The sequence below is a fragment of the Gekko japonicus genome, unplaced genomic scaffold, assembly GCF_001447785.1.
Source record: "Gekko japonicus isolate JY-2015 unplaced genomic scaffold, Gekko_japonicus_V1.1 scaffold2075, whole genome shotgun sequence".
In the NCBI taxonomy this organism is placed as follows: Eukaryota; Metazoa; Chordata; class Lepidosauria; order Squamata; family Gekkonidae; genus Gekko; species Gekko japonicus.
The window spans coordinates 68,027-94,726 of NW_015174900.1; the positions used below are offsets into that span (position 1 = coordinate 68,027).

Sequence of the window (26,700 nt, forward strand, 5' to 3'; positions counted from 1 at the left end):
ATCACCTATGAAAGCCAGTGTAGTGTAGCGGTTAGAGCTTCAGAGTAGGGTCTGGGAGAACCAGGTTTGAATCCCCATTGCTGTGGAAGCTCACTGGGTGGTCTTAGATAAGTCACATACTTTTACTCTAACCTACCTTACAGGGTTGTTGTGAGGATAAAAAGATGTAGAGGAGAATGATGTAAGTTGCTTTGGTCCCCACTGTGGAGAAAGGTGAAGTATGAAATAAATAAATAAATAAATAATATAACTCAATATGGGAGGGAGATAAAAGATAGGCTTGTGAATGGCGGAGAAGGAGAAAATGTGGCAGGGAAAGCAGAGAGGGTATGGGGGTTGCCAGGGCTGGGGGAGGAAATAGTGGGAGGAGGGGGATACAAGGGAAAGTGAGGTGCCCCCCACAAGTCCTTGTAGGTTGGCTGTTGTGGATGGGAAAGAGAAAAGAAAGCAGGAAAGGAGGCGAGGCTATGGGGGCTTTCAGGAAATGGCAAGAGGAAATAGTGGGGGAGGGGTAAATGAGATGCCTTCCATGTGTCCTTCTGAGATCCTGCTTATATTTACTTAATATTAATAGCCCTAAGTGGGGTGTGTATAGTGGAGTGATTTATTTCTCCTTTTTTATGGAAGAGCTCCAGTTTTATTAGCTGCATTATTTTTCCTACTCATGACTGACACATTGCAACTCTCCTTTTTGTTGCTAAATAGAGTTAATTAGTGTTTCCGCAATAATGGAAAATATGGCTCTTAATGACAGTAGAACTGGAAGGAAACCAACTGGGATCTATTTAGTTACAAAAGTGGTAGGCTTTCAAAAGAGCACCCCACTCAAAGAAGGAATGCCTCCACTTTTAAGCAGTTTTTCCTCGTGCTGTATGGTGCCATCCTAAGGAGAGTTACACCCTCCTATGCCCATTGACTTCAAGGTATTTGGATGGGTGTGACCCTACCAGTATGACACTGTTATTCACTCAACTGTGTCTGCCCAGAGGGGTAAGCAAACTGGTGTCTAGGAAGTGTTAACATCAAAGGTGCATTCTTGTTTCAGAATTTCCAGTAGCACATCAGCAATTAAGAGGTTAGATTTTATCTTGGAAACAGGAAAGCCACTTGAGAACAGCTCATCTGAGGGCTTTTAGATGTTTGGTATGGATGCTCAGATTTCTGGTGGGAAGATGAATGTTTTGGGGTACCCCTTAGGGAAAGTAGGATAGGGTTCAGGCCATGTGTAGTGATTACTCAGGAAAGTCTATATTCCTAGCCACTGGTTCCATACATTGAGTGACTCTTCCTATGAAATAATTAAGTAGGCCTACATGCAAAGTGTACAAACTGAAGGTACAGATTTCTATGCTTAATAGAAATCACTTTGCTATATGTACTATTTTTTAAAAGTAACCTTACTGAAATACATGAGCTTTTGGGGATTTTTTTTTGCATTAGACCAGTTTGATTTAGTCACTACTATACTTTTATCCTCCCAGCCAAGGAATTCAGGGCTGTGTGCTTGTTTTTCCTTCCTTCCATTTTATCCCTGCAATAACCCTTTGAGGAAGGTTAGGCTGACCAAGAGTGATTGGCTAAAGGTCCTCCCAGCAAGTGTCCTAGCAGAATGAAGATTTTAACTCAGACCTCCTTGACTGGCCCTCTAATAACTATGTCACATTGATCATGGCTGAGAAACTTGCCTCATACTCATGACATCGCTTTCCCACATGCTGAAATTGTACTCCTTTGATTGTTACTGTCTGCACTATTTGCAACAACAGATTGCTGTATCATGAAAGAGAAGGTAAGTTAAGACAGGCCAGACTGAGAGAGGAAGGACATTCCTTCCCTTTGACCCAACTGTTGTGTTGTTCCAAACACTCTATCTTGACATGGCTCCATTTGGGTCTCTTGGGTTTGACCAAATCAGGCATTTGGCCTATCTGTAGTAATAGAGTCAGCAGTTTAAAAATATATTTCATACTTTGTGGGAAAGCTATTAAACCAAAGTTTCCTTCAATGAAGTGGTAAACTGGAGGTTAGTCCCAAAGCCAGAAGGTACTCCTGCATGTGCAAGCATATGTGTGTGATTTCAGTGGATTCTCTTTCCATCTGCAGGCTGTTTGCACCATATCCCATGATCTGATCTTAGGGTCCTGTGCCCTTTAGAAATGGCTTGGGGTGGGTGTGCTAGGGGTTACAAAGAGGGCGGAGGTATAGCTCAGTGGTAGAGCATCTGCTTGGCAGGTAGAAGGTCTCAAGTTCAATCTCTGGCATCTCCAATGGAAAGGATCAGGTATCAGGTGATGTGAAAAACCTCAACCTGAGACTCTGGAGAGCTGCTGCCAGTCTGAGTAGAAAATACTGACCTTGATCGACCAGTGGTCTGATTCAGTATAAGGCACCTTCATGTGTTTGGGTGGGGGATGCAGGAAAGCTTTGTTCAGGAGCAGAATGCCGCTTGTGGTCCTCTGGATCCCGTGACTCATGAGGCAAAGACAGATCTTAGCAGCTCTGGGTTGGGAAATTCCTGGAGATTTGGGGACTGGAGCTTAAGGAGGAGAGGAACCTCCGTGGGATATAATGTTATAGAGACCACCTTCCACAGCAGCCATTTTCTGCAGGGGGACTGATCTCTTTTACCTGGAGACCAGTAGTAATTCCAGGAGATCTCTAGCCACCACCTGGAGACTGGCAATCCTAGTAGTGGGCATCGGAAAATGATAGCCAGTTGCAGTTCCTTGTTGTGTGTCTGCTGTATGACCTTAAGAACGCCTTCTCTTCTCTTCTTACGTGTTCTTTGCAAAAACCATCAAGAAACACAACTACTAACTACACAAAATGTGAATCAGCTCTAAGTTGTGGTGTGAGACATAGGAAGAAAATATATCATCTTCTTAGGGGCCAGGTGAAGATTGTCCTGGTCCTTTGTGCTGTCAGTGGCCTGCTCCCTCTTTGCTTTCTCTCCCCACTCCTTAGATTTTATTTATTTATTTATTTATTTATTGTTTATATTTATACCCCGCCCTCCCCAAGGGCTCAGGGCGGCTTACAGAGGCAAAGGCGGACCTCGCCATGATAAAACATAATATATATAAATATCCATTCATCTAAAGCCCAGGACTGCACCTGAAAAGGTTTAAATTAATGCTCTGTAATCCCATTGCAGCGATGCTTTATTCCTTTGTTGTATTTGGTTTCTTTAGCGTATTTTTCCCATTGTGATGTTTCCTCAGGGCCTCAACCGGCTCATGCGGTGGTGGTATAGTAGGGGCGGCGGCTCCTACTCAAACGCCTGGCGGAAGAGCTTTATTTATGGCTTTATTTATGGCTTTATTTAGCCTATGCTGTGAATTCCTTTCTTGCGCTGCAATTGAAAGATTTGTTTGAGCTGCTACTCTTGGGTGGTATCTTACATTAGGCTGGAGGAACTTCCTCCAGCCTGAGGAGGTTCCCTCCAGTGGGAAAACGACTTAAGTTGGAGGAAGAATCCTTAGGCTGGAGAAAGACTTCAGACTTTGCTTAGAGGGATGGTAGGATTTGTATGATTTGTAGCTTCAGTTCTTTTCACTTGTCTCTTAGCACTCTGATCAGACAAATCTGAAGCCTTCTTCCAGCCCAAGGAACCTTCCTTCAATGGAAGTGGCTAGGACTACTGTTATTTTATGTGAGTTGCATTTAGGGTTTCCAGGTCCTACCTGGCAGCCAGTGGAGGGATCCTCGGCCTTTTCTGGAATCTTCTGCTGGGTGTGGCATGACAACATCACCTGGAAGCAACATCATCATGTTGCTGATGTTGCGGGTATGTGTGTGTGTGTGTGACACTCTAGTTTTTAGGCAAAACTCTATGATTTGTAGCTGATTTTACCATTGAGTTTTTGCCCCAAAACTACAGTATTGCCATTCAGTGTCGGCAACATGATGACGTCATTTCCGGGTGATGTCATCACGTCATCTTTCAGGCCAGTTGGGGGCAGGATTTCCTCCTGCCAGCCAGCACCCAACAAAGGCAAGATTCCCCCACCCCTAATGGGGATCTGGCAACCCTAGCTGTGTTCCATGCCGGAAAGCAACACACACATTTTAATACTAAGTTGTGGGGAAGAGGTGCTTCTCTTTCTGTTAAACCCATGGTACTGTGTTCCTCAGGTCATGGTTATCAGCTATGTTCATTGTTTACTATGTTGTTATCCCATCCTTTCTTCAAGTAAGCACGAATGAACGGGGGGAAGATGGTGGAAGGTGCAGAGTGGGAGGAACGACCTTGATGTGGGCTTCTGAGGGGCAGGAAAAGGAAAGGGGGAATCTGAGGTAATCTGTATGCTTTTGAATAATCTTCAGCTTTGGAAGTGAAGCAAAGGGAAAATCTGTCGCAAAACCACTCTAAAAAAAATACAGGGGAACAGCAACCAGAAAGCAATCTGAGAGCTGTGGAGATGAAAATCAACGCAAAACAACAACAAAACTCCTGATGGACATGCATGGTGAAAGCGGGGGAAAATGCAGAATGAAAAAGAAAACATGACAGAGATGTGTAGTGAAAGCGAGGGAAACCACTGGTGCATAAAAGGCCAGAGTCAAATACGGTTCTCCCTTCCCCATTTTATTTTCCCAAAAAATCCTGCATGGTAGGTGAGGCTGTGAGAGCGTCTGACCAATGTTCCCTCTATGCTGCGGAGTCTTGTGAGCAAAAATTCTATTTTGTGAGCCACTGCCATTAAAGTTGTGAGTGAGCAATTTGGCTACCACATAAATTAGTTTGCTCTGGAGCCACCCTTCCTGAGCGAAGACAAAAATGTGTGAGCTGGATGCTAAAAACTGTGAGCTAGCTCACACTAACTCAGCTTAGAGGGAACACTGTGCCTGACCCAAAGTCACCCAGCAAGATTTATGGAAGAACAGGGATTTGAATGTTAATCTCCTAACCTGACCCTCTAGCCCAGGGGTTTGCAACCTGTGGCTGTAGAGTAGTGATTCTCAGTAGCTCAAGACCCGCCTGTGGCTCTTTGACATGTCAGTTATGGCTCCTCTGTACACCTTTCCCCAATGTAGTACTTGTCCAGTGTTTTAGGAGAGTGGCCAAGACCCTTGCCTGGGGGCTAGTGGTTGGTAGGTGGTTTCTGCCTTGAAACAACCACCACCAGAGGAACAGTAAGCTGCAGGCTTCTGTCAAGTGGGGACCTCATGATAGGGATGGTTGATGTGGCTCTTTGGCTTAGTATGGAATCAGATTGGGCTTTTTAAAAAAGAAAACAATATCTTTATGGGATACTAAAATAACCAGTATGTGAAGGGAATGGCAAGCAATGATTTTTATGGGACTCCTATCGATGTTTTAAGGTAAAGGTAAAGGTTCCCTTGCTCAAAAGCCAGTCGAGTCCGACTCTAGGGTTGCGGTGCTCATCTCCGTTTCAAAGCCGAAGAGCCAGCGCTGTCCAAAGACGTTTCCGTGGTCATGTGGCCGGCATGACTAAACACCAAGGCGCACGGAACGCTGTTACCTTTCCACCGAATTGAATTGAATTGAATTGAATTTATTACAGCGCATAGCCAGCAATATAAAACCATACCTACAAATATTTATCATATAAATAGATTACAATGTCTAAAATATCCAGATGGTAAAACTATTTGTGTAAAATTATACAAGCATTTTAAACTCTGAAACCTTTCCACTGAAGTGGTACCTATTTATCTACTTGCAATTTCTTGCTTTCGAACTGCTAGGTTGGCAGGAGCTGGAACTAGAGACGGGAGCTCACTCCGTCATGCGGCAACTCAGGTCTCGAACTGCTGAACTACTGACCTTCCACAGCCTGCAGTTCAGCGTCTTAACCACTTGAGCCACTGCTCAAGTCAGAAAGGAAAATGATAGAGATAAAGAGTTGTCAGTAATCCAAATGTGAACCATGGCATATTGATGCCAGTGCACTAAAACAATTGTGCATGGTGCTCCTGTGTCATATGTGCCATTTTGTTTGTGCACCCTTTGACTCTTAGCTGACATTTGAGTGGTGAAGGAATTTGGTTCTGAGTCACCAGTCATTGTGTAGCTGTCCTTATGTGTAATCATTGTGGGAGCCAGAGGCACATAATGAATTCTGAGATGAAGTATCAGATTGAAGTCATTTTTCACTTCTTCTTTTTTTTGCTGTTAGTAGTTGCTGCTAGGAAACCCACTTTTCCCCCCCTGTTGCGGAGGGGAAAGGGTGCAGCATTCCATGTATATTCAATGGAATGTGGAAAATACAATAAAACAAAGAAAATGAACGGGTGTTAAAAATGATTAGCCAACAAAACAGGTCTGAACAAAGAAGGAGGACACACCTATGCTCTTACAAGTCTGAAAGAAGGAGATACACCTGGTTACAAGGAGGGAAATACACTTCAAACATCAGTATAGGAAAACAAACAGAACACTAATAAACAGAACAACCAATACAGCAAAGGATGGATGTTTCCTTATTCAAATAAGGGAACTTCGGAAGGGTCGTAGCGTAATAGTGGAGTATGTGCTTGGCATGCACAAAGTCCTAATTTCACTTCTTAGCAGGTCTTGTTCTTGGAGGATCTATCTCAGGCAGCAATCGGATTCATATGTTCAAAGAAATATTTTAACATATAAATTCCAATATTTATTGGTGCTACTACCTATTTTCCCTGGCCCATGATGGATGTGGATATTCTGCAACATGCACACACATCGAGATAAGGGTGGAAAGAAACATAAACAAAGGCTCTGTTCCAGAGTTATTACAGTGGTATGGGAGCCACGCTGATTTGTGTCAGAGCTCATATGCTCACTGTTCAGATTGGGTGTAAGTGGTATAAAGCCAGGGTCTCCTGTGATTCCTAAGAAATAGGCCTGCTTCAGTGTTACCTTAGCCGCCTGAGAGACAATGCAGGGGGATGTGTCCTACTCTGCTATGGTTATGTATAACCTCAAGGTCATGTAGGAGGACTCAACTGCATGGCTAAATTGCTATTGCAGCTCCCCAAGGTACAAAGTAACCGTGCTAAACCTTATTATTTGATCCCAGGTACGTATGTTACTGGTATGTGATGATGTAGCAGCTCGGATGCCACAAAGTGGAACAGATCCTTTGTATAGATTTCTTCTTTTCAGCTTTTCTAAACGTCTTGGTGTGTGGGTATTGCATTCATCTTATATTTAGCTTACTGGAATTCTGTTTTCACGTACAGAAAAAGTTTTTATTGCAGCAGTACCATCCTGTGGTATACCTGCAATTAGGTATACCTCCTGGCAACCAGCTGGGGATGGGGGGGGACTTAACCTGGAGAAAGAGAAGGACTGAGGCCTCATTGCTAGTGTCACACAGGAAGTAATGTCATCACACCAGCGACCTCCAGGTGACACTCTGGTACTTGGGCAAAAATCTATGGTGCAACCATAGATCTTTGCCCAAATACCAGAGCGTCTCCTGGATGTCACTGGTGTGATGACATCACTTCCGGCGTCACTCCAGGTAAGTCCCCCCACTCACCAGCTGATCAGTGGCTGCAGAGCAGGGCCTTGTGGAGGAGGATCAGGTGGAAGTGACTTTTCTGCTCTGGAAGTCTAAGAAGATTCAAAGTGAATTCTGGGTTTCACTGAAAAACAAAGTAAGGTCTAGCTCTCCAAGTTAGAAAAACAAATTTATGGACATATAAAGTTGCCTTCTGCTAATAGATGGCTGTGGTCTGAGGCATTGGTCTTTCCCAACCCTACTTGATGGGTTCCATCCATCCAGTTTTTTCACTTAATCTCACCTAATTACCTTCCTTGCTGAAGCCTGTATTGCACATGCCTTTTGTCCATACAGGTTCCATGATTCTCAGCCTAGCCATTTTGATGGTCAAAAAGCAACCCTCTCCTCCCTTTTTTATCCACTGAGCTTTCTGGATCCAACTCAATGTTTTTAATTGAAACTGCCATGGAGTAAACCGGGAACTCTTGTACAATTAAGCTACTGACCCCTCATCTGAAACACTGACAAAAGTGCTAACAATGTACAATAAAAATGGCCCAAGGCATTATGTTTTCCAGGGCTGGTTCAAGTTTTTCACACGTCATTCTCAGCTGCTTTCTTAACTGATACGTGAGCATGCACCAACAATTTTGTGAACTGCTGCAGTTCTGAAATTGTGGAACTACATTTTGCAGACTGTGGCAATAACCAATGGGAGCTTTGTGGCCCCTTCAAGGAACCAGTCTTGAAACTGCTGGAAGATCATCTGAGGGTCTGATTACCAAAAAGGGCGCCCATGTCAGGGTATGCACATATGAGTATCCCCACATATATAGGACCTGGACACTGGTACCTGGGGGATCTTTTAAGTCTGTTGTATAGACAGCTCTGGGCCTAGCTCAATATACTTCCAGAAAGGAATGAAGAAAGGCAAGGACGCTGTTTAAACAGAGAATAATGTTATTGTCGTACCCAAGATACAGAGCAGCAAAGCAAAGTAAATACATAGCTTTCATATGCAGCAATATGCGACAGCAATTCTAGGCAAGCTAATCATAAAGTACAGCAATTAACGTATGTCAATCCAGTAAAGCATTCACTTCGCAAGATCCTTGTGTCTAGCTGCAGTTAGTTTAACCAGAATTAATGTGTGCTTCTCATGCAGCTATTCAAAAGGAAACAAACTACCCAGGGAGCACAAAAAGTTGTAGGGCGTGCCTCCAATGGGATGTAAAAATGCAGGAGTTAGGAGGGAGGAGGGGAGTAAAAGGTATCCTTGGCAAGGCAGTGGGGAGCACGGGGCAATGGAAAGCTGTAGGCTGGTGGAGCTGGCCAAGCAGAGATCAAGATGGGAACTGGAATGGGGAGTAAAGTAGAAAGGAAGAGATTAGATCATACTTTGACTGTCCTGTAGAAGGAAGGAGTTGTTGTTGCGCATCAGTAGTGGAGGAAGGTTTGGGAAGGAAACCAACTCAAATGGGGGTGGGGCTTGGAGAGCCATTCTTATACCTTATACCAGGTAACAAAATGGCATCTAAGAGGTGCTAAGACCCTCATGAGATACCTGTTAATTTGATGCTATTGGCTGGTCCCTCTCATGGGATTGGGTGGTTTTGGTGAAGAAGAAAGTGCGTAATTACTGTGTGTGAGTCATTCCCCAGCCAGGAGATGAGGTTACCCTGCCTGATTATATGTTAGCTTTCTGGAGACATCTCTATTGTAAGGGAGATTTTTATTGATCTAGAGTGCTTAGTTACAGATTTGCAAAATTTGGTTATTAATCAGGTCCAAAGTGTGTGGAGCATTGAAGACTCACACAATGAAGTATCGATCAGGATGCATTGCAGTTTCTTGGGCCTTTTTATTGCAGCCTGATGATTTCCTGATTCTGTATCAAAGACCATCTTCAAATCTGGTGGTGCAAGCCTGAGGGTTTGTGGGGGCTGGAAGGAGGGTGGTGGCTTTGGGAGTAACATTCCTTCCTATTTTAAATTACCCACTCAGTTACAGAAAGCATATTGTTATTGTTTGTTGCCTTCTATTTATTGCCGGACAGCAACCCCCTATGCAGGGCTGCCTGCAGGGCTGGAGAAATATGTCCTGCCCTTTTAAGGTGTGGAAATGAACAGCTCGAGCTTTTCATGACATGGAAGTAAATAACATTGCTTGATGAGTAACATCCCAGTAAATCTCTGATAAAGGGACGGGATTTTTTTCCCCTCCAAGTAGTTGGCAACTTACTCCACCAGCCCACATGCACCAGGGTCCCTTGGGTAGGTTCTCTGTAGAGGAAAGATAGACAAGTTCTAAACAAATGAATTATAACTTTGCAGGAAGGGCCACAGTTCAGTGGTAGGGCATCTGCTTGGCATGCAGGTCGGTCCAGGTTTAATCCCCGGCATTGTTTTAACAGTAGTTTATTTCCCCTGGTGGTTACACCTCTTACAGCCTAAATCCCAGAACTCCTCTGACAGACTCAGCGTTTTGTGGCTTAATGCTCTCATGCAATGCAAAATTGGTGGAGGAAAGTTCCATCAAGTCACTGCTGACTTACGGTGACCCCGGAGGGTTGTCAAGGCAAGAGATGCTGAGAGGTGGTTTGCCATTGCCTGCCTCTGCATCACGACCCTGGTATTCCATGGAGGTCTTCGAACCAAATACTAACCAGGGCCAACCCTGCTCGGTTTCTGAGATCTGATGAGGTTGGGCTAGCTAAGGCTATCCAGGTCAGGGCAATGCAACGTTAGCCTGCTCAGAAGCTGGGGTTTGAAGTCAGGAGCCCTTGGGAACATGAGCTTGGAGATTTTCTGTCTGAGAAGAACCTGCCGTTGCTTCCCAGGGGTGCTCTCTTTTAGAGGCCAGGCAAATGCCAGATTAAGAAGCTACTGAGGAAATTCATTGCTGTGACTTTACCAGCCTGTCATCCCTTTGTTAACAAAACCAAAGAATACCCATTTGGATGATCTAAAACAATTTGTAAGGACTTTGGTGGGGAAAGGGCCTTAGATGGGACATAGTGTACTGTGAAATCAATGAGGTCTCTAGAAAAGAAGTACAAGGGTATATCTATTTACAAACGGTGGCATTTTGAAGAGAGATCTAAAGACCTATTTTCAGAATACATTAAAAATACATTTGATTTGCCCCCAGAAACTCGAACTGGTGTACAGACTATGGGGGAAAAACAGGAAATACATTGAGGATTTCCAGCAGGTTTGTCAGACTGTTACCACACTTTATTAGAATACACCATCCTTGTGATACATTAAATTCAGAGGTCATTTCGGGGGGGAACGCGGGGGAACGCAGTTCTCCCGGGTGAGGTGCAGGGGGGTGGGGCACATGATGAAGCCCCGCCCCCTGCTTCCGGCCGTCCCGCTTCCAGCCCTCATTCAGCCAGGAGGAGGCAGGAGAAGAGGGAGGGTAAGTTGCTTCCTCCTCGCCTCTCCCCACCCCTGCCTGCCTGGGGCCAGGGAGGGCCTTGGCGGGGCTTCCTCGCACTCCCGCTGGCCTTGCAGGTCCACCGCCGGGCCCCTGATGTCAGGGGGTGTGGCATATGCTAATGAGTTATGCTAATGAGTTCCCCTAGCTCTTTTTCTACGAAATGAACCCTGATTAAATTAAAGTTGCTTTCTGAAGTTGGGGTGCATCTCTTATTTTCCACAAATATTTCTGAAACAAACGAATAAGGATGAGTCCCTTGAAATAAATTGTGGCAAATTGAAGAGAGGCAGATGCACCAAGAAACCACCGATCAAAGTATTCAGTGCTATCCTGGGAGTAAACCCCACTGAATAAACCTGAGAAGAATCCTGAGTAGACCTGCTTAGGATGGCAAAGACTGAATGACAGGGAGAGAGGATCAAAGCAGAGCTTCCTGAAAGGTCTGAGCACAACCCTGTTTTCATTTTCTGATGCACAGAGCACATATTTAGAAAAATAAGTGATGAGGTAGAGGAAGAGTCCAAAAAACATCATGCAGTTTTACCACTGAAGTCAAGCTGGGGAGGCCCTTTGAGGTATCTAGATGGGGATCTGCCTAGGAATCATACACCTTTTTTAAAAAAAATCTCTCAGGTAGTTTAAAAGTTGATTTTAGTATGTGGCGTGTTTTCTGTGGATTTTATATCCAACACAGGAGAAATATAGATTTATTTTTTTAAAACGAATAAAGCACAATATCAAGATGTTGTCAAGGCCAGGACAGAGGTCCAGTTGTGAATTGTTACACCCTAAGGAGGTTGGCTTTTAGATATACCGGAGGTGGTTTCTGCTTCTGTCATGTCAAAACCCACGACTGTCCCGTCACTTATAAATAAGAACTTTGCTGTATTGCTTCATTATAGGCTGCTCTCAAAGATGCTTTTGTTCTGAAAGGACTTGAAATAGGATTTCTTTGATCCCTAGCTCTGGTAGTGCTGTTTAATTTTTTTTTGTGCTGTTGATATTACACATCAGCGTAATGGTATATGTTTTAATTTTTGTATGCCTCCTTAAATTGGTTCTGTATACAGGAAAGCATAGTACGGGTAATCTAAATGAATAAATGAACTAGCTGTCCTAGGGCAGCTGCCTGTACTTCAGAGCCACGGCCCTTCCTTTCTCTTAGAGTTGTTTTCCATGGAAAATTGCTGTGTATGCATCAGCCTTAAACCAGCATGTCTCCTGTATGGCGACAACAGTACTTAATAATGCCACTCCACCTTTCCTTTCATATAATTCTTCCCCTCCATACTTGCACTTTTCCCACCACCATCTTGCTTTGAGCTTTATGTAAACCAAATAATGCTCCTGGAATCTCTGAGATGTCTGATAAGAAAAGATTTATGCATACTTGTACAGCAATACTGGGTGGTGACCAGGGACAGGGTCTTCCCTCAGATGATGCCTCTGTTATATGAAACCCACAATGATTTACCTCAGAATAATAAGCACACGTCTGAGCAATGTAGAAACAAAAGTGCAAAAGCCAGCAGAGGAAACAGAACCATGCCTGAAATTATTTATATATTTGATTTCTTATACCGCCCTAACCCCCTTGGGGGTCTCTGGGTGGTTTACATAGGCAGTTCTAAGAACGTTTCTCCCTAACTAGGGCCACATTGTGCAGGGACGGGGCTGCCAACCAGCACCCAGGTGGTGGCTGTTGTTTCTCCGGCTCGGCTCTTTCCAGTTTCTTCCCAGGCAGTCTTCGGGGCGAGATGTTCATCCTGGCGCTCAAGGTGGGTTAGCTTCCTTTTTTCGGTGGGACCGTTCGGCATACGATCCACGTCTATCTCCGGCCTCGGCTGCGTCCTTCAGGCTCCGTTGCGCCCGCATTCGACGTCATCGTGCGCCTCCCGGTCTCCACCTCCACTGACGAGGTCCAAATAGGAATGATGAGTTGCCTGGAAAAGCTGTCTTTCACTCTGACTCTCCTACCTCTCATCAGTGAGCCTTTTGTTATATTAGATTCTGTTGCTATTACCCATTTCCAGTAACTTCATACAGGATCTATGCTCCTATTTAGAACCAGTTACCTGTGTTTTGTTTCCCTTTAACAAGGTTTGAAACTGCCCCCCAGCCTTAGAATCCACCTCCCCTTCTAATGGACTCCCAATTTTACTTTATTGGTCTCAGGATTCATGCTTTCATTGCTACTACTCTTTCTGACCTATAACTGAGGACAGAACCCTTCCCCAAAGTGTAATTGCTTTTGCTTGTCCTATTGTGCTTCTCTTGTGAGCTGTGGAGCACCTGTTCGGTATTTGATGGATGGTTCTGCTCTTTCCATTTTGGATGATTTGCTTCCCAGCTACCTGGACCCTTGCCTTTGCATTGAACCTCACTGGATTTCAGGATTATTACCTATAAACATCTTCCTCTTCTCTGCTCTGCCCGAATTGGATACCTTTCTCTATGATAGGCAGTAGTATTTTGATCACTAATTCCCCATACCTGAGATTTTATCATTGTATTCCCCTTAATAAACCTAATTTATGATCTAATCTTATTTGGGGCTTAGAATTCCTTCTTAATTTGTAGTTTCAGAGGGTAACAGTGGTAGAAGAACTAGATCTGTGTTCAGTAGTACTTTAGAGACCAACAAAATTTTCAGGGTATAAACTTTCAACAGTCAAAGCTCCTTTCAACAGGTATCTGACACCAGGTATTTGAAAGCTTGTGCCCCCAAAATCTTGTTGGTCTCCAAGGTGCTACTGTATTCTAATCTAGATGTTGTTAATTTGTAGTGGCACTTCTCCATTTACTTACTGATCCTGAGTACTGGTGGGCAGGTCATTTTCTAGAATAGAGGAGTTTGTTAGCCAGTGTTAAATGTAATCAGCCCCTTTCTAGGAAGGCAGCATAAAATACACAACTGCATATTTTACTATGCCACATGGGCTCCAATTGGAAAATGGTTGCTATGGAAGTACACTCTGTGTTGAGCTTCCCTTGTGCTAGGAAGCTGCCTTCATTTTGTTCATGTCCCCATCATCTTGGTTCTGAGACCAACTTTACTGTATGTTTTTCATGTAAGCTAGAACACAGTTTTGTGGCCATCACAGAATAGGCAGAGAGCCAGCTGAGAAAGCAAGGCCACACCTAATTCAATCATGCTAACTTGAGCTGACTAGGCACCCCAGGAAGTCTCTTGGGAAAACCCTACCTCACCCAGCACCTGGCATCCAGAGCATTATTCAAGGACCCCAGCAATTAATCAGTGTGTCTTTGCCCACTAGCAGAACAATCATTTCCATTACCTAAACCAGAAGTAGGTAACCATTTTTGCTCCTGTGCCAAAAACACCAGTATCTCTCCAGGGAGCTGTTAGTGTGCCAGCAAACAGAAGGGAGGGGAGAGATGAGGGTTGTACATGACCAGACACAATGGGCATAAGCTGAGTTCCAGCAGCATTGTCAGCACCACAGTGACTCACTTCATACCTGGTGGCATTGCTGGTCTGGGGGGTAATGATAAGCATTACCTTCTCCTACACACTAATACCTTTCTTGGATATTGAGCTGGCCCAGCACACCAAACAGAATGACCAAAACAAAGGTTTCATGTCCACTTTTGGATCAGCTTTTATTTCATTTTCAGTCTTGGAACTAGTTGTCCAGCAAGTCCAATTTGTGCTGTTTGAAATGTCCACCAAACTGCACTCCTTGCTTAGTCTGAACCTGTTCCCAACTGCCCTTCTCATTCACCTAGATCTCTTTCCTCTTTTACCTTGTTTAGAAATGTCCCCATTCCCATTTCTCTTTCTACTAATTCAGGGTGCGCACCTGGCCCCCAACCTCTGCCCTTCCCCTTTTGTTTGAGTCCCTGCTGCTTGGAATCCTGCCCTATCCTTTCCCTTTTTGCGGGCACCTGCATGATCTAAGGTTACACTGGCAGGGACTTGCAAGAGGGCCTTCTTTGGTGCTACTGCCAAGTTGAAGAACAAGCTGAAATTAACACCATCTCCTTAGGCCTTCCAGAACAATCTGAAGATGTTCTTGTTTTAGAACGCCTTGGAACTGCTGGGTGTTTTATTATTTCTGTAGTGGCTTGGCTGTAATTTTATGACATTTTTAAAAGCTTTATTGTTATGGGTTGTTATTGTTTTGAATTGTTAGCTACTTTAGGTGCTTCAAGAAGGCAGAAAAGGAGTGTTCAGATAATGATATAAACTAGTGCTTTCTGTTCCATCCTCTAGTGAATGCTGGATGTTAATGTTTTTTTAAAAAAGATCCAACTCACAGAATATGTTTCTTTTCAAATAATTTATTTTAACAATCATACGGTTTGTGCACATCATGATGTAAAAAAAACCAGTTATTCCAATGTACTAATAAATAAAAGTATACAATTGACAGAAAATCAGATACAAAACTTCTGAAATTATATTCTTTGGCTTACTTATTTAAATACAATAAAATTTAAAAAACAAAACAACAACAAAAAAACTTAAACCCTTAAAAAAACAACTTGTTTTCTCACACATCTGCAGCAACTATGGCCAGCCAGTTAATGCAACATAATTCAACAAATAAAATATTCCATGTTGTTGTTTTAAAAGTGATAACATTATGAGACCATTCAGGCCAGGTATAGGGAACACAGTATTGAGGAAGATTCTCAAGGGCTTAAAAATTGAGTTTCTTCCTCTGGAAACACAAAAACAGAAGTCCAATTTCATGCCAAAAATTAGATTCTTGTGGTGTTGTGACAACTCCATTCCTTGATTCCAGGCCAATGTTTAGGCTGTTGTAGTCCACACCAGGACTTAGTGTGGGCAGGAACAGGGAGAAAGGAAGTGGTATTCACTGTAGCTCCAGACAGAAAAAGAACTGGACTTATTAAACTGTGCTACTGTCTGAAACTATGCCGTCTCCTTACTCTGATACCAAACATTAGGAACACAACTATTCCTTAACGGGAGGGGAATATAAATTTGAGGTGAATTCAAGTCTTATTCAATTTCTGTGAAATTTTTTACTGGGGCCTGCCACATTCATGGCTTTTTGGAAACAAATATGTGTCTTTAGAGAGTTAAATGTGGCCCTTGTGTTCTTGAAGCGACAAACATAGCTCAGAGGGGAACAAACAGAGGGGAAACCCCCTCACCTTACAGTCTTTGGCCATAATGCACGGGGAAGTTCTCTTTGTGCAACTCCCCAGAAATGGGGCTCGTTGTGCAAGGCCCCAGCAACAAAAACATGAGGGTTGCGCAAGAGACTGTCCCGGCAGATCGTGCCCTTGATCCCTATCTCCTTTATCAGCTCTCTCTCCCTAAGTCAAAGAATCTTTGCAACAAAACATGAGCATCAATTAACTTTTAAAAACAAACAGAAGTTGCAGTGTTGTATTTGGTCCCATACATTTTGGTCTTCACGTACTTTATGATAAAGCGCTGCATCTACAATGCAGGAAGACATTTCTGTCGATCAAGTTATGCACTTGAAAGAAGGGGCCCTGTGACCTACATTCCTACTACAATATTAACAAAATGTAGTGTTTCTCAAAATTGAAATGATATTTCTGTGCATAAAGTGCTGCATCAAGAGATTCTGGCATCTACTGTACTAGTCTAGGTTGCCAATCACACTGAATTCAGCAACCTTTTCAGGTCTTGGTTGCATAATAGCAGCGAGAACTTGCGGATCTCATCATGGGTTCCTCTTAGCTGGCATGTTTTGCAGAAAGTGAAATAGGAGGAAGTGAACTCACTTGCCTTTCCTGTGTTGCAGTCAGCAAAACCTTGAGTTCAGGGGCAGACTGGCAAACTTAAGCTTAAGAAGTGCAGTGCCCGGCCTGTGCCAGCCTTGCCAGGCGAGGGGGAAGCTGTGCCTGGCCTGCCTTCCTCCCTTGTGGGGACTGGGCTAAGCCCCTTCCCCCTCCCAGTCCGTCCCCTCCTTAAGCTGCCCAGGAACGGGTAAAGTGACTAAAAATGGACTGTGGCACTGTGTTGCCAATTACATAGTTACTGAAGTGTTATTTTGCAGCAGTCTTTGGCAGTCTCCATGCTTGTGCAAGTACAGTGACAATGCATTTTAGGTGTCCCACTGAACTAGGCAAATGTACTACCTACAACAGGTGGGGCAGAATGCTGCAAGCATGGAAAAAATTAAGGATTTCCATCACCTGATGGCTTACCAAATCTTTGCTTTTCTTTGAGTATTTTTTTTAATTTAAAGATTGTTAAAAAGTAGTTAGGCGCTCTGTAATCCTAAAACCTGGCATGTAGCTCTCAGACACTTCAAAGGAGAAACCCTGTGATCATTTGTGATCCAGCTGAGCTTGCCAAGCCAACTTTCAAGAATTAAAAAAGTACTACAGGAAAATGTTCATTGAAAAGCATTCAGATTTGTCAGGACAGCCATTACATTTCAATGGGTTTTGCATAGGAGAGGTTTTCAGTGGGTTGGATATCCAAAGGATGACACTTCTTAAAAAATAGAAAAAAGGGGAAAGGGAAGTTGCATAAGTCAGAAGATTTACCCCTTTTCAAAATGTTATGTCATGCCACCTGAAAGGCAGTAAGAGTCAGATATTTCCTGACTTTGTACCAAACAACATAAACAAGTCCTGATCCATCCAAAGTTAAGCATTTCTACTGCCAACTGAGTCCAAAGGAATAGTTTAGTACTTTAGTTCCTTTTAAGTGTGCAGCTTGGGCTGAATCACACCTATTCTTTTTTATTAATTTGGTACGGGGTACTTCTGCAAATAATACTGACAAGGCATTTCCACAAGTATTGATGTCTTGACAGGGACTGCGTTCAGAACTGCCCAATTTGTGTCCATATTGCTGAGTTTCTTGTCAAGTTTAAGAAAAAATGTATTGTTTTATCAAGTTTTCAAGTAGCAGTTCTGATGCCTTGATCCATTTTGGAATACATCTTTCTGGTACAGAAGGTATTGTTTAAGACACAAGGGATCCTGTCTTGCAAATTCTAAAGCAAAACTCCCTTTAAGTCTGACATCCTGGCTTAGACCTCAAGGCATAATATATGTGTATATATCTCCATGGCATTTTAAATATAAATAGAATAATTTAGATTGTTATATAAATAAATAAATAAAACTACCAGGTGTTCTCTATAGCTCAGCATACTGTTCTTTCAATACCACAGCAGGGTTGATATCTTCTATTCCAGCACTGGCAGTGCTGAAGTTAGTTGTTGCCGCTGTTTCCGAGTTTATGACATGAAAGGCAGTGAAAGGGCAGCCCTTCACATTGTTGCAGATGAGATTTCGGAGGGAGGCTGTGTTAACTATGTCAAAGCCAACTTTGCCCCCGAAAGTACTTGGCTTCCAGTATTCAGGCGAGCAGATGGCATTACCCATGAGGCCTTTCAAGGAAAATGGTGCCCCAAGTTCTATCATGGTCTCACCAAAGATGGCACCTGGGCGTGGCTTTTCAACAAGAAGTGCTGGGTACAGCTCCATCGCATCAATGTCTCCATAAAGCTCTTCAAGTTCTGCAGCCATTTCTTTTTCTCCTGCAGCAAATAATAGGGGAGCTGTAAGAACCTGGAACCTCCAAGAGATCCCTAGATCTGTTGCTACTATCCCAATTTAACACATACTTTGGAAGACCATTATACGCTGTGCTCAAGAGCTGCCTTACACAGGAATAGAGGACTGGAATACCTAGCCCATTGCAGTGTATTACGGATGGCAGTGGGTCTCCATGGTCTTTCCCTAGGTCTGCTATCAGCAGTCACCATACAAGCTACCTCAGGTTGAACGAGGGAATTTCTGCCATGTGTTTGATTAAAGCTACTTGACCATGGCTTCCTTTTGAGAACCAGTGTGGTAGAGTGGCTAAGAGTATCAGACTAGGATCTAGGAGACCCAGATTCAAATCCCCACTCATCCTGTTTTTTATCTGGTCTATGACTGTTCCAACAATAAGACAAACAAACAAAATCCCCACTCTGCCATGGAAGCTTGCTAGGTGACCTTGGGCCAGCCACACACTCAGCCTAACCCATCTCACAGGGTTGTAGTCAGCATAAAACGGAGGCGAACAGAACAATGTAAGCCACTTGGGGTCCCCACTTGGGAGAAAGGCAGGGGTAAAGGAAGAAAAATGTAAGAGTCTTACCTGTAAGTTCTTCGAATGACTTAAAAGGTTTCAACAGAAAGTGCTTCCGGTACTCATTCAAGGACTGGTATCTCATCTGCCTGCTTTGATCAATGGAGGCTTTAGCAACTTTCTGTACAGCAGCAGGAACATTCCTACCCCCAGCTACCTGTGTACAGAGGAGGAAAAAAAATGGAGTAGCATGAGGAACAAAATGGAATGCCTTTCAGCTTGTGTTTAACACACCTCAGTTCATATAACCATTACTGCATTGGTCCCAAATGGTTTAATTAAACAAACGATGGCTAGTGTTAATGTCTAAACATGGGCCATTATCTATGGGACACAAAACACTCTTAACTATGGTATCATGTGACATATACCAATATCCTGGCTTAATCCTGCTTTACTTCTGGTGCTGCTCTCACCAGAATTCAGGCTGGAATACCAGCCGGGCCCTCTTTGGGGAAAGACAGGAGAAAAGGAAAAAGCAATGAAATCTGCATTTATTGAAAGAAACCAGGATTTGAATTATAGTCTATGAGGTGGGAGTGACTTGCAAAGGACAGCTGTGCCCAGTCACTTCTAGACGAACAACATGATAGCCAGCTCAAACAGGTCAAAATGTTGAGAGAATGCTTACCCTTCCAGCCCTTTGCTTGGAGAAGGAGGTCACCATTTGGGAAAGGCCATGCTCCAACATGATGGAGTTGTTATAGAGAAACTGTTGGTAGGTATACTCTTGGTCCTGGATTTGAAAGGTGTCAGGCAGAAGGGGATGCCAGTGGTAAAGGGTGTTGAACTCAGCGGCTATTCTGTTTTGATACTGGAATCGCTGGTTGAAGAGCAGCTCTGGGTCAAACTTCAGCTTGAAGTGGTATCCACTTAAGTGCTGCACATAGTCTTCAATCACAATCTTGATGGTCTCTCCTGTTTTTGTTTTTAAAAAGAGGACTCAGTTTTTGCTTTCAAAATTATATCAGATGCATAACTTTGCTATTTGCAAATCAAATACGAACACTATAGGTGAGCTAAACCAATCACTTAAGGCATCTTATGCATATCTTCCAGTTCTAAACAGCCAGTTGCCTCTGACATTGAGATATACTGCTCCAGCACATGGAGGTTTCCACTTGTGTGGCTAATAGCCATGAACCATGAGCCATGAACAGACCATCTGTGTGGCTAGTAGCCATGAACAGACTTAAATTCTCCCTCTGATAGCAGTTTCTATACATAAATTATGCCTTAGAAATGACTGTCAAACTTACCTATCAGGATCAGCCTGGTAGTTTGGAACAGCTGCTCATCGTCCCATTCTGGATGCTCCTTTTTAAGTACATCACAGACCCGGTTGTGTTCCCGGAGCCATAAGGTAGCATACATCATCAGTCCTGGAACCAAACCAAAGACCTCCTGTCCTACAGAAAACTGCAGGTGCTCAGGGACGTTGGGTGGATATATCATCTCTGCCTGGGTTTCTTTCACAGTAGGTGGGTACATCTCTCCACCGATCACCTGCAGTTTTAAAAGAACAAGTTAGAGTCACTGGCTGCAGCACACACACAAAATTCCATCATACTGAATCCCAGTCCCAACCAAAGTGTGCTTAAATTTATATTAAGACTTTTGACCTAAATGTGCACATGTCTACCACTATTTAATCACTACACCTGATCGCCAGCCACCTGTCTTGTTTGTGTTAAAGATGAAAGCTGCAAGACGAGGCCATTCTGAGACCACGCAGGCAGAGCCAGATTTACATGTGAGCGAAGTAAGCTATACCTTAGGGCTACAGATTTTGAGAAGCCTCTAAATACTAAAGATTACCAAATTACCATTTTTGGTATAATACTATGTGGCATCTTAAATGATGTGGCTTAGGGCCTCTACACACCTTATTTGGGCCCTGAAAATACGAGTCTATCTATCTGAAACATGTAGAAAGTGCAGGGGGAGTACAGCTTGACAAAGACTGAGCAGGCTCAAGAAAGGATGCAATACTGAGAACAGCATTGAGTTAAACGAAAAATGAACAGTGAGGAAGGAGAACTCAGTTTGCTAGAGACCCCATGAACTTACAGAAAACGGAAGGCAGAGATTTGAGGGGATGAGGGGGGATTTTCCTCCCTCTGCAATTCTGCATTAACCCTCAGATTGTAGTTATTCAATACCCCTGAGTGCCATGCGCCTCACAGAGGCAAGACAGACCCTGCCCAGAGAATATTCTGGTGTACCCATCGTTGTATCAAGTGATAGCATAACGGCCCTTCCCTCTCAACATACTGCAGGCGTTTTCTCCCAAACCAACCTGATATTTCAGCTTTCCATCCTTGAGCAGTCTCAGTTTCAGCTGTCTGTCCAAAGTCTCTCCATAGATGTGACTCAGGTCAACCTGTCCCGATAGTAATAGGAATATGAGAATTACATTACTACTTGATGAAGTTCATCAAATAAAACCCATGAGATCAGTAGATTTAGATCAAACCTTTGAAAAACATATTGAAGATGTCTTAATATACTAGATGCTACCCAAAGAAAACGGAGCATATTATAAGGACTCCCCTTAAATCAGTCCTGTCCAGATGACGTTCCATAGTAGCACACCGGATATTGGAGTGGGTGGTAACCATGGAAAACAGAGGAAAGCCTCCCTACCCAGTGAAATCAATGGGACCAAGATACCCCTCTCTCCCAAATAAAATATTTGTTTTCATGGACTTTGAAATCAGTAGTTCTAACTTCTGCTTGAGCATTCCAGAGTATCCAATCTCCACTTGCATCTCAGCTGCATCATATCAGATTGTCAACTATATAGATATATATTCTTTTAAGAAATGCTACTTTATACTTTTTGTCCTTGCAAAATGAGAAAGCCTATTTCTCAGAAACAAGCCAACTATGTTGCAGTTTTGAAATCAAAACTCCTTATTTATTTATTATTCAGCTGATACCCCTTATAACTCCTTGAAGCCTTTATCTACCAGAGATTTGTGGAGGGAGTGGGGGAGACCAAACCACTGGTGATGTTCAAAAGCATATTAGGCCACACACCCCTAATGTAGCCAATCCTCCAAGAGCTTACAGAGCTCTTCTTACAGGAGCTACTGTAAGCTCTTGGAGGATTGGCTACATTAGGGGTGTGCCGCTTAATATGCAAATGAGTACCTGCTACAAAAAGAGCCCTGAATGACAGTGGTTTGAAGCCTCCATGACCCACCCACAACAACATATCAAACATGCACTATAGGAACACAGTTCTTTTGGAACAGAGAGATAATGTAGAAGATAATTCTGGGCTTATTACATCTAAAATTATTTGCATCGAGTAGAAACCCCCCCGAAATCACTGTATTTACATATCCAGGGATTAAACTGTACCCCATTCCCTATCCAGGGTGAACAAGGACTCAAAGGGTTACAGTCTGAGGTCCAAAATGCTGTGGTTTCTGACACTGTTGTGCGGTGTGCCTTTCCCAATATTTATTTATTATTCCTCTCACCACAAAAGGCTGATAGAGTTTGTTCAGTTCTAGTCACAGTTCTTCAGTCTTACCCCATGGCCAAGGGCTTTTGTGAAGGCCGGCCCCTTGTGGTGATCCGTCTTGAAATACTGGTGGGTGAAATGCTGGGCAAAGAACGTGAACATAATGTTTGTGCCTTGAGGGTCGGGAATAAATTTTCTCCTCAGCAGAAACTTATCGACAATGATCTGTGAATCTGGAAGTTCCTTCTTTCCTGGAATTTAAAGTAAGATGTTTTTTATTTTCTAGGAAACGTCTGGTTTCTTTGACAGAGGAAGTACAACAAACCCTTTTCGTTGGACTGAGATATACTGCAACCAGCACTCGATATTAACTTTGTTTCGGAAACAAACCTCTTAATAGAGGAAGCTGCTTTATACGGAGTTAGAGCCTCATAAGAACATAAGAGACGCCAACGTTGGATCAGGCCGAAGGCCCATCCAGTCCAACACTCTGTATCACACAGTGGCCAGAAATACCAGGTGCCATCAGGAGGTCCACCAGTGGGGCCAGGACATTAGAAGCCCTCCCACTGTTGACCCCCCCAAGCACCAAGATGACAGAGCATCTATCAGTCTATCAAGGTCAGTACTGTCCATTCTGACCGGCAGCAACTCTCCAAGGTCTCTCAGGTAGAGGTCTTCCATGTCACCTATCAGATCCTTTTCTAAAACAGCAGATGCCAGGGACTGAACCGGCAACCTTTTGCAGGCAAAGCATGTGCTCTACCACTGAGCTACAGCCCTTCCCATTAAGCCGTAGTTGAATGTGGAAGTTAAACTACTTTACTATTCCACAATCAATCACCATACACTTCTGATAATTGCAAAGATGCTTACTCCGTAATCCCAACGGGAGACACACCTTAATTTTCAAGGGACTGACTTTTGGAATAGTTATTGCCAGCCAATTATACCTCAAACTGACCTGACTTTTCAGCACTGTACATGGAAATACTTTTGCACTTAAGTTGAACGAAAATAGATCCTTTCTTCTTTCTACCTACCAACACATACACAGAAAGACAAATCAGACTTTAATCCTTACCTTTTACACCCATAGGTGTTGGGCAGTCATGGGCTACTGGAGGGAGAGTTCGAGTATAGTAGGAGAGATTCGAATACGCTTCCCAGCTTTTGTAGGCATAATGGCTATTATATGTTGGTGGGCTCTCAATTAAATGGGACCTTGCTAAAAAGAAAAGTAGGGAGGAAAAAAAGGATTTAAAATTCATGCTACAGTTATCATTTAAGGTAGCTACAAACTGAACAACCTTTTCTAGTAAGACTTGATGCAGAAGCTGATTTCAAGAGGATTGCTTGTAGGTTGATTGCATTTGTATATTACATTCTCCCATATTACAAACTGCGATCCTAAGGACACTTTCCTGGTAGTAAGCCACATCCAATAATATTGGGACTTATTTGTTGGCATTTCTGTTAGGGTTTGTTCCTTCGTAACATCACTTAACACAGCCAGTTTACCATGGTATTGACAGATATTAACCTTCCAGTATAATATAAGCTACTGTTAATGGTCACATGCAGCTTTTCAAGGCACTTGGATATATATCTGCCTCCAAACCAAATAGCAGGATCAATAATGGAGACTTACACATCAGCACATATCTCATGATGGCATCACGAAGAAAGGGGAGGCTGTTGATGATATCCCAGACTCCTCTGAAGTGAGTGAGGATGTAATGGACAGTTGTTGGAGTGGGTTTCAGCGACACTCTCAGCCAAGTCCAAAATTCCGCTGAATGGAATTAAAGCACAATGAAGATATACGTTACACGTCAAAAAACCAGAAAGAAGAGTTTATGAATATGTTCATGCATTTCTAGGGATTTCAGACTGAACATACGTTTAGTACAGTTTTCCCCGTAGTATCCTGTCCGGGTACAGTCACATTCATATTGGTCAAATCCTGTTGTCATGCACACTCCTCTGTTCTGGCATGGATTTGAACAGCAAGGATTAGCTGAAAAAGAAATTGAGAGACTGAGTTGTAAAAAGTGATGTCTGGAGATGTGTTGGGGCATTCAGCTGACCGGTGTTAGAAACTTCGTGTAGATTAATTGCCATTTGATAACAGAGAGCCTGTGCAGTACGGTGGTTAGAGAGACCCAGGTTCTCATCCCCACTTGCCATGCAGTTTACTGGGTGACCTCAGGCCAGTTTCTCTCTCTGCTTAATCTGCTTCACGGGGCTGATGAGATGATAAAGTCAGACCATGTATGCAGCCCAGAACTCCTTGGAGGAAGGGCAGGGACAAAAAAGGCAGCGAGATAGATACAATCAGGTTACATTCATTCTCCTCCTGCTGTTCAGTACCCATTTATTTGGAACTAACCCCCAAAGGGTTTAAGTGAAACTTTATTTGCGTTCTTCAGGTCACACTGCCCTTTTAGGGAGCACATTTGAGATTCATCATATGGGTTGAAATCTTACCACACGCAAGAATGAATGGAACGTGCATTTCTTGAAATGCAATACTGCTTTCAAGCATTTTGTTATCGGTTATGCACCTTTATGTTGATTAGGCAAAAATCAAGACTTCAACAACATTTAATCTTGACCTTATAACTTTCTTATGCACCTTTATGTTGATTAGGCAAAACTTCACCCCAAAAGCAAGACTTCATTTAATCTTGACCTTATAACTTCCTTTGCCTTGACATTTCTCAGTGAATTGGGCATATGCCTTCAAATACATGATTTTATTTAAAAAAATGTGAACCCAAATGCTACAGTTAATAGACAAGGTATTTAATAGAAAAGGAAGTCCAGCAAGTAGTAGAAACCTACAATCCAGAGTTATGACACTATACAATTTTCTTCATTTAAAACAGTTCCTGTGTATCAACAGCATCTACATATGTACAAACCATATCTAGCAGTGTCATCATAAGCAACTGTTACACCCTAAGTGGGCTTAGAAATGTGTAACCTAGGACAGCACTGCAGGTGTGGTACCTGATCAGTACTGATACACTTTCCTGACAAATCTCTCATGGCCACTGGCTCCAAGCAGGGCTCGCTAAACAACTAGATTAGAGTTCTTCAAATTCTTTTCCCATCACCTTGTTAAACCCCTGAGGCTCAGTCTCCCTGGGAGTTCCTAATCCCAACCTTGCTTCATTACGCACCAGTCAGATGCCCCCTTTGGGAGGGGTGCAGATGTGATAGCCCCAGGCTTTGAAGGGGGGGGGGAAGGGGGGTTTCCCGATCAAAAGAGGTGATTCCACCCGACCCTTTGACATTTCATTCCAGTTCTATTTCCCAACCAAGTACATCCCTTAGCTTTTAAATACAACCCAGAACAACTTTTTTTAAAAAAAGAGGGGGACAATTCAAGACGACCATTGGCGAAGAGGGGGTAAAATGACACGCTTGAATCAGAAAAATGTCCCAAAGGAGGTCAGGTTTGTAGTTGCCGAGAACTATGGGAGAAAGCAAACCGGGGGGGACGGGGACAAGAGGGGGGCCGCCGTGCAACTCACCTGCTTGACTGACAGCCAGGAGAGACAAAAGGACAACGCAGGACACCTTCATTTCCCCAAAGAGACCAGAAAGTCGCAGGATCCACTTGGTGCGGGCTATCGTCTGTTCCGTGAAAAATTAAATAAAGCCCTACGCCGTTCGACAGCAGTGCCAGCTGCAACCCGCTCCGTCTCGCTGCGCGCTCTTTGTTCCAGACCTGAGTGGAGTGAGACCGAGGCGAGACCTGCGTTTTATGGATTGCTCGGCGTGACTCACACCTTCTCCGGGGCCCCTGCGGAAGTTAGGAGCCCCGCCTCCTCCAGACGTAAATCAGGAGGAAGCGGGGGGAGGCGAGCGCGATCAAGTGCTTTCCCGCCAGTCTCTCGTCCCATAACCTTTCCGAATTAGGAGATTCCCTCCTACAGCCAGGGAATCCCTGTTTGTTCTAACAGACTGAAGGGTGTCCCAAAAAACGACTGGCTGAAAACTCTGGTTTCAGTGTACCTCCGTGAAGCATCGACTGGTTTCAGGGCACTGGCGGGAAGCTCTTTTACACTCCCAGGAAAGCGCCACACAAACTTTAAACAGTCCGGAAAGGGCCACAGAAACTTCCCTCCCTCTTCCCTCTCCTTTAAATAAGCGAATATTATCACACCTGATAAAAAGTCCTGGAGACCTTG

The 26,700-nt window shown here is 43.5% G+C and overlaps 1 protein-coding gene across 1 annotated transcript; it reads right to left on the reverse strand.

Moving 5' to 3' along the window:
- Positions 1 to 18,020: 18,020 nt before the first annotated feature.
- Positions 18,021 to 26,151, reverse strand: PTGS2 (prostaglandin-endoperoxide synthase 2 (prostaglandin G/H synthase and cyclooxygenase)). Its single transcript, XM_015424991.1, has 10 exons — positions 26,041 to 26,151; positions 24,402 to 24,518; positions 24,150 to 24,293; positions 23,583 to 23,726; positions 22,568 to 22,749; positions 21,323 to 21,406; positions 20,283 to 20,529; positions 19,655 to 19,941; positions 19,033 to 19,180; positions 18,021 to 18,424 (listed from the first exon to the last, which is right to left on the reverse strand). Exons 1-10 carry the CDS (start codon positions 26,090 to 26,092, stop codon positions 18,021 to 18,023), a joined length of 1,809 nt encoding a protein of 602 aa, XP_015280477.1. The 5' UTR covers positions 26,093 to 26,151.
- Between the last annotated feature and the right edge of the window lie 549 nt (positions 26,152 to 26,700).